We start from the raw sequence: 14246 nt of genomic DNA, 5'->3' as shown, positions 1-14246 counted from the left end.
GCAGACGAGAGACTGTCTTCCAGGAGGTGGTGGTGACGGGTTATAGTTACAGGGTGGGGGGAGAAGGACGGGAGCTTATGGAATTTTCCCTATTCTGGTAACTGTGCTGGGCCATCACCAGCCCATTGGTTAGTGTCTATGGCCACGTAATGAGCCTCTTCGTGTTCAGCGTGGTGGTCACTCTGGGGCCTTCTGCCTTGCTGGAGTGTCCACTGCTCAAGCCTCTTGCCTAAAACTGGCCTCTACAGTATCTAGAGAAAGTAGAATACGCAATGAATTTAATTGAGCAACACAGAGAAAACGTAGTTCTACTGCTACATAACTCAGGAAAAAAAAACCCTAATTCATAGCCACTTAAGGGAATATACATAATACATCATTCATACTTTTAAAGATTACTCTTCAATATGAATAGTATGTCACTGAAATAAAAGCTATTTCCAAATGAAATGCAAGATGGTACAAAAGAGCTTAAGCCTTTCACAAAACATAATACCTTAAAGTAGATATTTGGATGATTGCCTATTTAAATTTTTTCATTTGTCACTATAAATTGGAATTCAACAGAAATAAGTTAGAAAATAGTCCTTCCTAATTAAAACTTGAAATTATCTCAAAGCAGAGTAAATGAAGTTATGAAGCACAAATTTTATTGTAATAGTTACAAATCATTATTAGGTAGCTTGAATAAATGTTACTTAACTGAAGGAAGGAATGCATTAATTACAATGTTAAATATCAAATATATGCAGTTTTCAGGTCCTTCACTTGGTTTATTTACAAGATGTTAAAGAAAAGGCACTGCATTCTAATTTGAAACTGTCAAATTTCTTTCATTCAGTTAAGTGGAAAGTTCGTTTTTCAACTTACTAACATGGAGAGGAAGAAAAAATTTTCATGTTTTAAGAATGCAGAATCTCAAAATACTTAACAGCTATTACTACCTTATTAAGTATGCAATGAGTTAGATAGGTGTAGGGTTTGCTAAACTTAAAAAAAAGTTGACAAGAATTAACAACATACCCATACGTGTAAACACAAAATAGACCACTTTGGCATAAAGACTATTTCAAGTTCGAAGTAATCAAAACCCAGCAGATGCAGGAAAAGATATCTGTCTCTCTCTCAACAGCCTCAATTTGCATTGAAAAGAGCCAGTACCAGGAACTTGCGCTATAAACAGAGACTCCTCTTTACCTAAGAAACTCATTTGCATCAGAGGACAGCCTTTGTTTTTCAATGATTTTCAAATCATCTCCTTTCAGCTTCCTGCTAAAGGCCTCCCCTCTGGATCTGCAGACCCCTCTCCTCTCAGCTCCTGTAAGCTTCCTGTGGCCTCAGGGTCTTTGGAATCTCGCCTGTGTGGAGTCCAGTCCACATGCCTATTAAATTTGATTTTCTGCCGGTCATCTATCTCAGGGCAACCTGAGTCTAAGTCCGGCTGGAAGGATCACAGGCCTTCCTCCCCGACAATTCTCGGACGGGCACTCTCTCATTGTCATCATCTCGGATCAGCACATCCCCACCTGCATTTCCCTCCTCTGAAGCTTCCTGCCTGCCTTCTAACCCAGAGCCCGGGATTAGTCACACCTCGTTTTGCACCTGGACAAGCCCCGTTCACTCCTGTAGGGGCATCAGCCCTTGCTGCGTGTGCTGGTCCCTACCCCTTAGTGTTCGTAAGCTCCTCTCGGCAGGCTCTTCATTTTTCACCCCCAGAGCTCGGCACTCAGATGCTTTTCAGCACAAGTTTACGAATCATTAAGTTGCACTTTTACTTTTCACAAGTAGATAAAACTGTATCTCATTTTCAGCAGTAAAAGTTTGTGGAATAAACACAGTAAGATGCTTTTAATGCACCAGGGACTTTTTAGGCAGCACTCTGGGAATCTTCGAGTACACGTATTTCAAATCACATGAATCACTGTTTTTGCAAGTAATTTGTTCCTTCAAAATCAGGCATATGAAAAGCATGGCCTTTTCGTTATTCCTAACTCTTTTAGATTTACAATTGTTGGATTTTAGTCTCACCCATTTCTTAAAAGCTCATCTAAGGTCCCTATAGAAAAAAGAACTATTTTTTCTTTTCATTTTATTAATTCATTAGAAGGGGCCAATAAAAATGCTCCTTGAATAATTATCTTCACTGCAACAGACACTCTGGTGACTGTTCTGCTTTCTTCAAACACGCCTGAACAAACCGGCTGTCAGAAGGAGTGGACTTGGGGCGCCTGGGTGGCTCAGTTGGGCATCCGACTTCCGTTCAGGTCATGATCTCACAGCTCGTGAGTTGGAGCCCACGTCAGGCTCTGTGCTGACAGCTCAGAGCCTGGAGCCTGCTTCAGACTCTGTGTCTCCCTCTCTCTCTGCCCCTCTTCCTTTTGCATTCTGTCTCTCTCTCAAAAATAAACATTTAAAAAAATTTTTTTAAAAAGAAGAAGGCTTGGACTGACATGGAGGATTCTTTCACCTCACCAGGACCGTATCTTTACATTGTTTAATTTTCTCCCATGATGTGTAAACAATCTGAAGACTCTCCTGCATCCTGAAAAAAGATAGTGAAATGGAATCTCAAGTACACATATGTTTAACACAGTAGAGTACCCAACTGACAATATCACCAGCGCATGGACAGACGTATAGCATTTTCTTTGTGAAAAAAATAGACTCTTCATTTATGTCAATAATATCCATTTTCTTTCACCGTGCAAAGTGAATTTTCTTTTAACTTCCTCACTGTCCTTAAGTATAGTCTGTTGAGGGGGATCAGAGTATGCTACTCCAAAATATGCCACTTTGGCATAAGGATTATTCTGAGCCAGAGGCAAGCACACACCCCTTCTGCGCACCCCCCTTTTTTCTGCCTGAGGCATTAACAACTTGTATTTGTGAAGGTGACATTAATACCCACATTCCTAAAGGTGTCTCCTTCTAAAGCGCTAGGAAGACCGGAGACAGCCGGTGAGTCTGCAGAGCAAATCTTACTAAACCACCCGTATCTCTATCATACATTCCCCAGTGACCTACCCACAATTTACCAGCCCTAACGGTCCAAAGCCTTTTTTCTATCTAGCCATGTTTCCACAAGTTACTGCCCTTTGTTAAAATGACGTATAAACTCACAAGCTGAGTCTATTCACTTCTGTTGGTTTTTAGGTCTTTCTTGTGAGGCACCAACGCATCTAAAAACATTAACATCAGTAAAGTGTGTAGGTCTTTTCTCCTGTTAATGTGGCTTTTGTCAGTTCAACCTGCAGACCTAAGCAAGTGGAGGACAAGTTTTTCTTCGTCTGCACTGCAACACAGTAGTCACTAAGGGCCCAGACTGAAGTATTTGATGTGAAGTAACACTTGGATATGAAGGGCACCTGGGTGGCTCAGTCGGTCGGGCATCGGACTCCACTCCAGCTCAGGTCATCATCTCATGGTTCCTCAGTACGCATCCCACAGCAAACAGACCACTTTGGATCCTCTGTGTCGCTCCTCTCTCTGCACCCCACCTACCCCCCAGTAGTGCTCTCTCTCAAAAATAAACATTAAAAAAAATGACTTGAATTTGAATCCTAGTCTATCACCTTACTATGTGAACTTAAGCAAAAGTACCTTAGCTCTCTCATCTATTTCTTTACAAGTAAAATGATTATAAATAACAACAACCACTCCTCATGTGGTTGTGGTGAAATTATTGAGACTAGTCATGCAATGCCTTGAACATAGTAACTATCCCCCCAAAAGTTAACTGTTATTATTATTACTGTCCAATAATGAACTTCTTTATTCAAAACTGTGTTAAGTGATTAATAAGAGAAAAAAACTGTCTGATTACACAGAAATGTGTATAAAGAATGTTTTAGCAAGATTACATATATAATTACACTCTGTTTATAATCATTTAAAGTGAATTTTTAAATGTATTTTTAGGTCAATGGACGACTATATCAACAGTTAACCAGCACCAGATTTCTACCGTAATGCATACAAAAACTATGGTCTTTTTCTGCCCAATCTGAAACAACACTTCACTGAATAGGAAAATTCCAATGCCCCTCAGAACCAAGATCAAAATATAAACCATTTGTCTAATGACCAGTTTGCTAAAATAACGATCATGCAACATGTAAATGGAACCTTACAGATCACAAAGCTTTTTTGTGCGTTCCTCATCTATGTCTCTTGGTATTGTCCTTACTTTCTAGGGTGTGCTTGTCTGAGCATCTACAGTGCACCAGTCATTGCGGGCAGTTTCACATATCATCTCATTTACTCTTCAAAATAAAATGAAAAGAAGTAGTCCATTTAAGGACGAGAGCATGGACTTGAGACAATGACTTACTCAGGTCGACACACCATGGCAGGCAACTAGGAATTACACTCAGTTTCTCACACCAAGATCCAAAACTCTTTCGACTGGTACAAAACTATTCTCTGCAAAGATTCCATATACTAGAAGCTTACGTGATTTTTTCAATCTGAATACTACGGAGATAAGAAGCTCTTGAGGAAAAAATAAGACATAAAACCCTTTCCTCAGCGAGCACCTGGGCGGCTCAGTCAGTTAAGCATGGGACTCTTGGTTTCCACTTAGGTCATGATGTCACGGTGGTGGGGCAGAGCCCCGCATCGACTCTGGGCTGACCTGCAGAGCCTGCTTGGGACTCTCCCTCCCCTCTCTGCCCCTTCTGTGTGCTCCCGCTCTCTCTCTCAAATAATACACTAAAAAAGTTTCTTCCTCCAGAGATCCAAATCGAGAACGGGAGCACAGCAACCCGCGAGCCGTTAAGCGCTGGCACCCCTCTGCTGGCCCTAACTTCCGGAGTCACCTGCTCATGCACACGTGCTCCCTACATGAAGCAAGTGACCTGACTCACAGGCATGACTCCTCCGTTTCCTCGGCTCTTTATTCACTTCTTTCTTTTATAAATAATTTATCTCATATACACTTTTTTAAAGTGGCTTGCGTGTTACCGGAGAGTAGAGACGATGTTCTCAATCTGAAACCCGAGTGCCCAACATGTGGTTCGCACTTAAGGCCATGTCCCTTTCCAGGTATCACCCACCCCCTCATTTCTTTGTGCTCCTGAAATTCCCACCTGGAGACCAGCCAGAATAAAGCTGTCTTCCAGACACCACTTCCACTTCCACATGCTGCAACACCCTCTCAAACACCCAGAAAACACTTGCTTATTTCAGGTTTTCATTGCTGGCTCCCACAGAGAAAGAGGAAACAAAATCAACCTTAGAGAAGTGCATAGGTTCAAAAGCAGCAAAAAGTACAGGATTTTATTGACAAGTGAACAAAGGTTTCTCTATGATGCTGGCTGTTCCAGAATGCCCTCTTTTATTATCATTTTTTTTAAGTTTATTTCTTTCTTTTGCAAGGGGGGGGGCGGGGGAGAGAATCCCAGGCAGGCTCTATGCTGTAAGCAGACTTCCTTGATCCCAGGAACCATGAGATCATGATCAGAACCCAAACCAAGAGTCCAACATTCAGCCGACTGAGCCACCTGGGCGCCCCTGGAACTCCCTCTTTTACAAGGTGTCTGACATTATTCTTTCCCAGTCGTGCTTTCGAGGGTACAGTTCATGCTCTTTCCCCTTTCTCTACTTAAGTTAAAGAATGCAATTAGGCTCATTAGACCTGCAGTCCCTGTTAGATCAAAACCTGCCAACCAGTAAGGTCCTTCAAGAGCCCACCCCCACCAGCAGTGAAGTACCTCCACATTTCCCCAGAAACCCACCCAGACCCGTTTCTGGAGTATGCACCCTTTTGTTAAAAGGGAAAATTCAACTCAAGCTATTCTCCTCTTTACTGCCATCTCCAGAAGGTTATAATCTTGTAGGGGGGACAATATAGACATTAAATTTGCTAATGTTATGTTAATATCACGTATGTGATCCTGACACCAGGAGGGGGTGAGGAAAAGCTGGGGCCTGAGTTGGAACAAAGTATACTGAGAAGACTAGTCTAAACGCATATGGCCGAAAACACATCGGGGGGTGGGAGGCGCCCGGGGGGGCCTGGGGAGGAGGCAATAGGTGGGCTGTAGGAAAGCCAATGAATGGACAAAATGGATGGCCAGGGCAGATTTTAGATGGCTTTGAACTCCACACTTAGGAATCTTCATTTTCATTCAGTTATCAACTGAGAGCCTCTTTTTCCTAAGCATGCCAGGATCCTTAACTCCTGTTTGGAGTAAAATTCAGAGCAGGTCAGAATAACTGACACAGCCTTCTTGAATAATCCAGGCAGCCATTTCATCGCTGTGTCACAAAGCTGACAAACACCAACATTCCCATTGCAGTATCATCCTCTACTGGAATTGCCGGTCCACACTGTTCCTGCCATGAGTAAATCGCGAGTGGGATCTCGTCTCAACCAACAAAACCACAGCACCTAGAAGAGCATTGTCGGAAAATGGGTCCTGAAGCCAGAGCTACCACACATGAGCTCTCTGCACCTCAGCTCTAATGGGTAAAGGGGAAGAATGGCGCCTACCTTGTAAGGGTGACTGGTCTAGTATAACACAGCACCTGGCACACAGTCGGCACTCACTAAATGCCAAGTTTCTTAGGAACCCCTTCCTCTCCTTTTTCCTTCACATCCAATCACAAAGCCCTATCAGGTACCTCGAAAATGGATCTGGGGTTCTTTCCACTCTGCTCATTACTCTGGCCACCATCTCTCGCCTGGATTGCTACAAATCCTCCCAGACCGGCCCTTTTTCAGAGCTCCGTGCAAATGTCACTTGCTTGGGCAAGCAAGCTTACCCAGCCCCCTGCCCTCCAACCACTCGCCTAACACTCTCACAGAGCACAGTACGTTTTAATTTTCTTGCGATTACTTGTGTCCCCCACCAGCGGGTGGGCTCCGTGAGGGGAGGGGTCTGGTGTGTGGTTTCCCCACTGTATCCCTAGCACCCAGCAAAGGCCCTGGAGCAGGGCACACTCCGATTCTGTGTGTAGGAACGAAGGAGGGAGGGAGGGAAGGAAGGGAGGGAGGGAGGGAAGGAAGGGAGGGAGGGAGGGAAGGAAGGGAGGGAGGGAGGGAGGGAGGGTAGGTTCTGGGAATTCCTTAGAAGTTACTACTTAGTTTGGGGTTATAATATTTCTTAAACAACCTGTGTTTAAGAAACCAAGTATCAGGGCTCCTGGGTGGCTCAGTTGGTTAAGTGTCCAACTCCGGTTCAGGTCACCATCTCGCGGTCTGTGGGTTTGAGCCCCGCATCGGGCTCTGTGCTGACAGCTCAGAGCCTGGAGCCTGTTTTGGATTCTGTGTCTCCCTCTCTTTCTGCCCCCCACCCCCACCCCCTGCTCACACTCTGTCTCAAAAATAAATAAGCATTAAAAATTTTTTTAATTAAAAAAAGTATAAAAGGAAAAATAACCTTCTAACTCCGTTTAGGAATAGTCAGCCCTCAGTTCATTCAGCTCCACAAATTTAAACAAATTTACAAAAGAGGGAAAGTAAGTTTTATCTTTAGATTCATACCTTCCTTTTCCTCATCCTGAGGACCCAGCACAGAGGTGGCCCCAGGTTACAGGCATACAGAGTGCTACTGTAAACCCCTCCAAGGGCACCTGGGGGGCTCAGTCATTAAGCGTCCAACTTCAGGTCAGGTCATGATCTCATGGTCCGTGAGTTCGAGCACAGTGCAGGTAGGGTTCTGTGCTGACAGTGTGGAGCCTGTTTCAGATCATTTGTCCCCCTCTCTGTCTACCCCTCCCCTGCCAGCTCTCTCTCTAAAATAAACAAACACTAAAAAACAAAACAAACAAAAACATCCAAGAAGTGAATTTATTGGGGAAGTCTTCCCACAATTTACATTTAATGAGAAGAAATCTAAAGTTACACAGCAAATTCTTGCATATTTGGGAAAAGTGTGTGTAGGCAGAGGAAACTAACTTTCTCAAAATACTGCATCAGTGTTTGACTCTTTTATTGTATCTGTGATTTAAAATAGAAAAATGAGACATTGAAAGAAATCTTACACCAGTGTAACCTATGATAACTTGCTTGCTTCAGGGTGGGGGGGCTTTATTTATAGGAAGTATAAAAGCTAGGTTCTAATTACATTTCTCTAAGATTTTCTTAGAAGTCTATTCCCTAGCCAGACTTAAAACGTGTTAGGCTAAAATGCTATTTGATTTAGGCAATGTTTAATCTCCTCTCTGAAAGGCCTGTGTCATTCTTAAACAAGCAAATGCAGAAACACGACCCAATCTGGCTGGCTCCCTTGCACCTCCGCTCAACTGAAGGAAGTAACCGAAGGTCTTTTAAGGTCTTCATGTGGAGGATGAATAAGCAGAGAAAAAGGAAATCAAGGATACAAAACATTTATATCCTCTTTAGAACGACTGATAATTCAAGACTACTCTGAGCAATGTTTTAGCAGAAATGCTGACAGAATCCAGATGTGATAAAAAAGAGAAGGACTCGTAAGGTCCCTTCTCCCATTCTAAACAAACGTGCATTATTCTAACAGACTAGCCACAGGAAAAAAACCAGTTATAAACGGTCCTAGAGACCAGATCTAGAATATGAGAGCCCTGGTTGTTCCTGAGGAACTCGAAATAATGTTGTCATTAAAAGTATGCATTATTAGAGATTTTAAGAGTGTTCTAACTGAACACATTAAAAAAATCAAAATCTTAGACATAAATTCTCCATCTTGCTTCCAGTGTCTTTTGAACTATTTTATATTTGAAGTAGGTCAGTTGAAAAACTAAATTTATCTCAAAGTCCACATTTTGTTGTTATAATAGATCATGTTAGCATTTGAAGAAGAGATAGGGCCATTAATGTAAAACACTTTAAAGGAAATTCTGAATGTTACAAAATGATTTAAGCAGGAAAAAAATGTGATTGAAATACTGATTAGATGTTGATGAGGAGACATGTATCGTATCGCCAGATATTTTTGTCCCGCCAATATCAACTATCAGTGTTGGGTGCATTCCATGGGAAGGTGGGGAAAGTGTAGAATTTTTTTTTGAAAATGAGATAAGAATTCTGACATTTAGGAAAAAAATACATTAACTTTTAACAGCTTTCAAAGCAACACGTTACGATTTCCCATTACCTGTCATAACTAGTACACTCACTGTTTATGTGGGCATCTCAACATTTAGGAGGCATCTCAGGATAGAAACCACAGGTTACAGTGATCACATCGCCTTCCGACGCCCAAGTCCTCACCTCACCACTGTCTCTGCCAGTAAGCCCCACTTTCTTTTCAGCTTCCCAAATTTTCCTTGAACTCCAGCTCCAAGAATAGGCAGAACTGAGGTACTGTCGTAGTGGGCTGAATGCCGACCCCATAAAAAGACTGTCCTGTCCATGTCTTATGCCTGTAACCTGGTGAGTGCGATCTTACTTGGGAAAAGGGTCTTTGCATTTGTGGATCTGAGTTGGGGAGCTCACCCTGGATTATCGGGGTGGGCCCTAAACCCACGACAAGTGTCTTTAGAAGAGAAGGCAGAGGGACATCTGTGACAGAAGAAGAGGCAATGAGGTCATGGAGGCAGACTGTGGACCCACCAGGCCACAAGTCAAGGAATGCCAACAGCCCCCAGAATCTGAAGAGCCGACGGAAGGACACTGCCGCAGAGCTTCAGGTCGGAGGGTAAGCCAGCAAACACCCTGATTTCAGACATCTGGCCTCTGGAACTGGGAGAAAAAATTTCTCTTGTTTTAAGTCACGAAATTGGAAGGGATTTGTTATGGCAGCAACAGAAAAGAATATAATTTTTTGAATCGGTGCCCCTCAAAAGGATAAAGAGGTGTGTGCTGATTTTCAGTGAGTCTCAAGTTGAGAGATACATGAAACTTTTAAAATCCTTTTTAATTTTTTTAATGCCTATTTTTTAGAGAGAGAGACAGAGCTTGAGCGGGGCAGGGGCAGACAGAAAGGGAGACACAGAATCCAAAGCAGGCTCCAGGCTCTGCGCTGCCAGCACAGAGCCTGATGCAGGGCTCGAACCTCTGAACCGCAAGATCATGACCTGAGCTGAAGTCAGATGCTTAACTGACTGAGCCACCCAGGTGCCCCAAAACTTTTAAAACCCTGATTGCTTATTCCAAAGTAAATGGTGAGGGTACCCAGTTGAATCTCAGTACTAGTAAGATTCTAGGAGAACCTAAAAGAATAAGGAAGTTATAAATGGTAATTTTAGTAACAGTGATTGAAATGTTCTCCTGTGTCGAAAACGCATGTGAAGGGAGCCTGCGTGGCTCAGTCAGTTGAGCGTCCAACTCCGGATTTTGGCTCGGGTACGATGCCAGGGTCATGGGATCGAGCCCCTGTGTCAGGCTCTGCACTGAGCCATACAGCCTGCTTAAGATTCTCCTTCTCCCCCTACACCCTGCTCATGCGCTCTCTCAAAAAAGTTTTGTTTTTAATGCGTATGAAAATAAAGTAGAAGTATGAAAGAACAGATATTTACCTAAAATCCAAAAGAACATTCAAGTATACCTGCTGGAATAGGCTTACCTGCCAAGCACAAATAATGAATTTTATGGACCTATGTTTCTTCAGCTTAAAAACTTTATGCATAAAAAAATATTGTTACACTACCATGAACCATTTCTTTTTTAACCTAGATTTAAAAAGCATTAAAAGGCCATTTACAAACATTCTAATTTAGGGTCAACATTACTAATTAACAGGTAAATGCAAATGAAAACCACAATGAGATACCACATTACACCTGTAGAATGGCTAGTATCAAAAAGACAATAATAAAGTTTTGGCGAGGATGTGGAGAAAAGGGAACCCTCCGTGTACTGTTGCTGGGAATGTAAACGGAGGCAGTGACTGTGGAAAACAGTATGGAGATTCCTCCCAAAGTTAAAAAGAGAAATAGGATCGGATCCAGTAATTCCACTACTGGGTATTTACTCAAAGAAAACGAAAACACTAATCAAAGATACATGATGCACCCTACGTTTATTCCGGCATTGTTTATAATAGCCAAGATATGGAAGCATTCTGAGACAAATGGATAGAGAAAGATGTGCTACACACATATACACACACTGGAATATTACTCAGCCATAAAAAGGAATAATCCTGCATGGATAGATGCAAAAGGTACTACGCAAAGTGAAATAAATCATATAGAGAAAAACAAACACCATACGGTTTCACTTTATATGCATCATCTAAAAAACAAACACAAAAGAAACAGACCCATAAATACAGAGATCAAACTGCTGATGGCCAGGCGGGAGTCGGTAAGAAAAAATTCTAATTTAAATATATTTTTACAATGTATATACTTTTTTTATAAATTTTTTTTTAATGATTTATTTCTAGGAGAGAGAGAGACAGCGTGAGCAGGGGAGGGTCAGAGAGAGAGGGAGTCACAGACTGAAACAGGCTCCAGGCTCTGAGCTGGCAGTCAGCACAGAGCCCGACACGGGGCTCGAACCCACGAACCGTGAGATCATGACCTAAGCGAAAGTCGGACGCTTAACCAACTAAGCCACCCAGGCGCCCCTACAATGTATATACTTTAATGGTGAACTTCTTTGCATTCAAAAACCTATATCCTCTTAAATTAAATTTTATACAGTGCAGCAATAAGGATTTTTGGTCCTTGCAAATTAGAGGTGATAAACAACCAAGGGGGAATAAAGCCCCTTAGCAAAATAAGGAAAACGGCTAAAATTTTAACCAAAACTTTACAATGACAAAGTCACTGATGAAAATTAGTTAAGTAAAAGTAAGAGTCAAGTGACAACCTGGCCTCATAAATATATCCCTTTCCTTGATTATCCTGGATGCTGTCGTTCATGCATTTATAAAAGGATATTTGATGGCCCTCAGGGAGAAGCCAAAGTTTTATTTAGTGTGGGTTCCTTCCTAGAACTTACTGCCCAACAGATTAAATTTTTAAAAACCCATATGCTGAGAACTCAGCTTAAACCTGGGGCGCCTGGGTGGCTGTGTCAGTTAAATGTCTGACCCTGGGTTTCAGCTCAGGTCACGATCTCGCGGTGGTTCATGAGTTTGAGCCCCATGTCGGGCTCTGCGCTGACTGCGTGGAGCCTTCCCTGACAGTTGGAGCCTCCTCTACTCTTTCTGTCTCTCAAAATAAACAAACGTAAAAGAAAAACAAACTTAAACTGGAGGTCCACGCTGAACAAGGTATAAGGTAAGCCACACAATTTAGGAACTCTGAAAGTTTGCAATCATTTTTAAAATGGGAAACTCACTGGTATATTATACATTACACTGCATGGAACATGCTCTATTCTCTGAACAAAAATAAACTAATCCGCCACAGAAAGCACTATTTTTCTAAAGAGGTAAGTGACTTGGTCCTATGTTCCCTCTGTGTCCCAGCCCAGGCCAGCTCTCAAATGAACTGAAATTAAAGATTTAATCATGATAAAGCCAGGCGTTTAAACCAATGTGGCGAAGCGAGAGCACAGGGTGTAAACGACTGACCCAAATTCGTGAAAATTTTAAATGAAGCCCATTTTAAAAGTCAACAGGAAACCATGATCTGAGAGAGAGAGCAAGCTTTCTTTCCTGAGAAGCACTTAGAGACTCGCTGGTTTAAATGTAGGCCCTGGCTTCTCCTACTTCCCTTCCCCCAAACAACCTCCAACTGGGGCAAACTCCCAGTCATCAGGGATCCACAGCAGTGCAACTGCAAACTGAAAATAGTCGCTGGTGGACAGCAGGGTGAAAACAGCTGCTCTGGGGAGAAAAAAAGGCAAAAACACAAAACCAATGCCATGGCATTCCCTCCATCCCAACCCTGACCAAGGGGGAGGGGGTGGAAAGGATGAACTGAATATAAGGAAGAACCAAGAATCAAGCTCTTTTGTTCAGATTGGGAAATAAAAGAAAAATCCCCAACTGTTATTTTTGTAAAAGAGAGTTCAAATAACTACAGTTAAGAGGGTCCTATACATTCCCCCGCCACCCCACAAATTTAAAGATCCAATCTTCACAAAGTAACAGAAGAAAAGTCATCAGACAAAAAAAAAATCAGCCACACACTGAAGCCTAGTGTAAGTTGGTAAGAATTTTAAATACGCCAGGGCTTCTACAGTAACAAATGTATTAACTTCCTCGTCCAGCCTTCACTCACACTGGGAAAGAACGCAAAAACAAAGTTGTACTTGTTGTCCAAATAGTAACACCGATCTGTTTCAAGACCAGGGCTCCGACGTTTAAAAGCGCCCTGTTGACTTCTAACGTTACCAATGTTCTTAGACCAAACGCCAAAAACTGTCACCCGCCTGCCCTACTTAAATGTTCATCTGCACCGACCCAGGGCAGGCAGACAGTCACAAAACCCGGGGACAGGGGACGGCTGATGCCACTTGTAGCCGACGAGCAACAGAGCTCCAAGCCCTCCACGATCCTAGCGCTCTTGGGGTGCCTGCAAGGCAGTATGGGGCCAACCCCCACAAGGAACGTGGGACTGCCCTCGCGGCGGGAGGGCCGGGGGCGGCACGCGTTCCGGGCGCCCGATCCGCCAGGCGGAGAGGAGCGACCCTGAAGTCCCCTGCGGGGGATGGGGGGGGCCGCGAGGGTCCCAGCCGCGCAGCCAGGTGGGGGCGTGGGCGGAGGCAGGCGCGCGGGCGGGCGCGGGGGACCCGCAGAGCCTCACCTGCACGCCGGTGTAGTTCTCGAAGAAGAAGAGCACCATGCTCTGATAGACGCAGTAGAGCCGGTCGTCCACCGCCTGGTAGAAGCGGGAGGGCAGGAAGGCGGAGAGCAGGCGCCAGGCCCCCCAGGCCAGCACGTAGGTGGGGGCCGTGCCCAGCAGCACCGCGGCCGGCAGCACGCAGCGCATCGAGTACATGTGGAGCACCAGGGACAGCAGCATCTTCCCGGCTCCGCACGCGGACTGCGCCGCCGGCCGCTCCCCGCCCGGGGCGCCTCCAGGCCGCCCCGCCGCCGTCGGCCCGCGGCCAATCACCGCGCGGGGCCGGGCCCCGCGGCCGCGCCCTCACCTCGCCCGGCCGCCCGCCGCACCTGAGACGCCCAGCCCGCGCCCGCCTCCGCCCCCAGCCGCATGGGCCGCGCCGCCGCGGGGCAACGGGATGCGGCGGCGCTGCGAGGCGCGGCGGCTCAGGAGCGCTTACACCCCATGACCCTGGCCCGTCACCCAGTACCCCTGGCGGGGGCGGGGCTCCGCGGCAACAACACGCCGCCTGATTGGCCTCCGGTTGCCATAGTCCCCCCCAGGGGGCGGGATTCCGTGAAATCAACACGTCCTCTGAGTGG

The 14246-nt window shown here is 44.6% G+C and overlaps 1 protein-coding gene across 1 annotated transcript in view; it reads right to left on the bottom strand.

The window, feature by feature from the left end:
- The window catches only part of AGPAT5 (1-acylglycerol-3-phosphate O-acyltransferase 5), a 54256-nt gene extending 40329 nt beyond the window's left edge, over positions 1 to 13927 (bottom strand). Inside the window, exon 1 of the mRNA XM_039219174.1 lies at positions 13627 to 13927. Coding sequence (XP_039075105.1) covers positions 13627 to 13845 — 219 coding nt within the window. The 5' untranslated portion in view covers positions 13846 to 13927. The remainder of the gene's footprint in view (positions 1 to 13626) is intronic.
- Between the last annotated feature and the right edge of the window lie 319 nt (positions 13928 to 14246).

This window comes from Hyaena hyaena, unplaced genomic scaffold (genome assembly GCF_003009895.1).
Source record: "Hyaena hyaena isolate Hyena2069 unplaced genomic scaffold, ASM300989v1 scaffold_796, whole genome shotgun sequence".
Taxonomy (NCBI): domain Eukaryota; kingdom Metazoa; phylum Chordata; class Mammalia; order Carnivora; family Hyaenidae; genus Hyaena; species Hyaena hyaena.
This window is presented reverse-complemented; position numbering and strand designations above follow the sequence as displayed.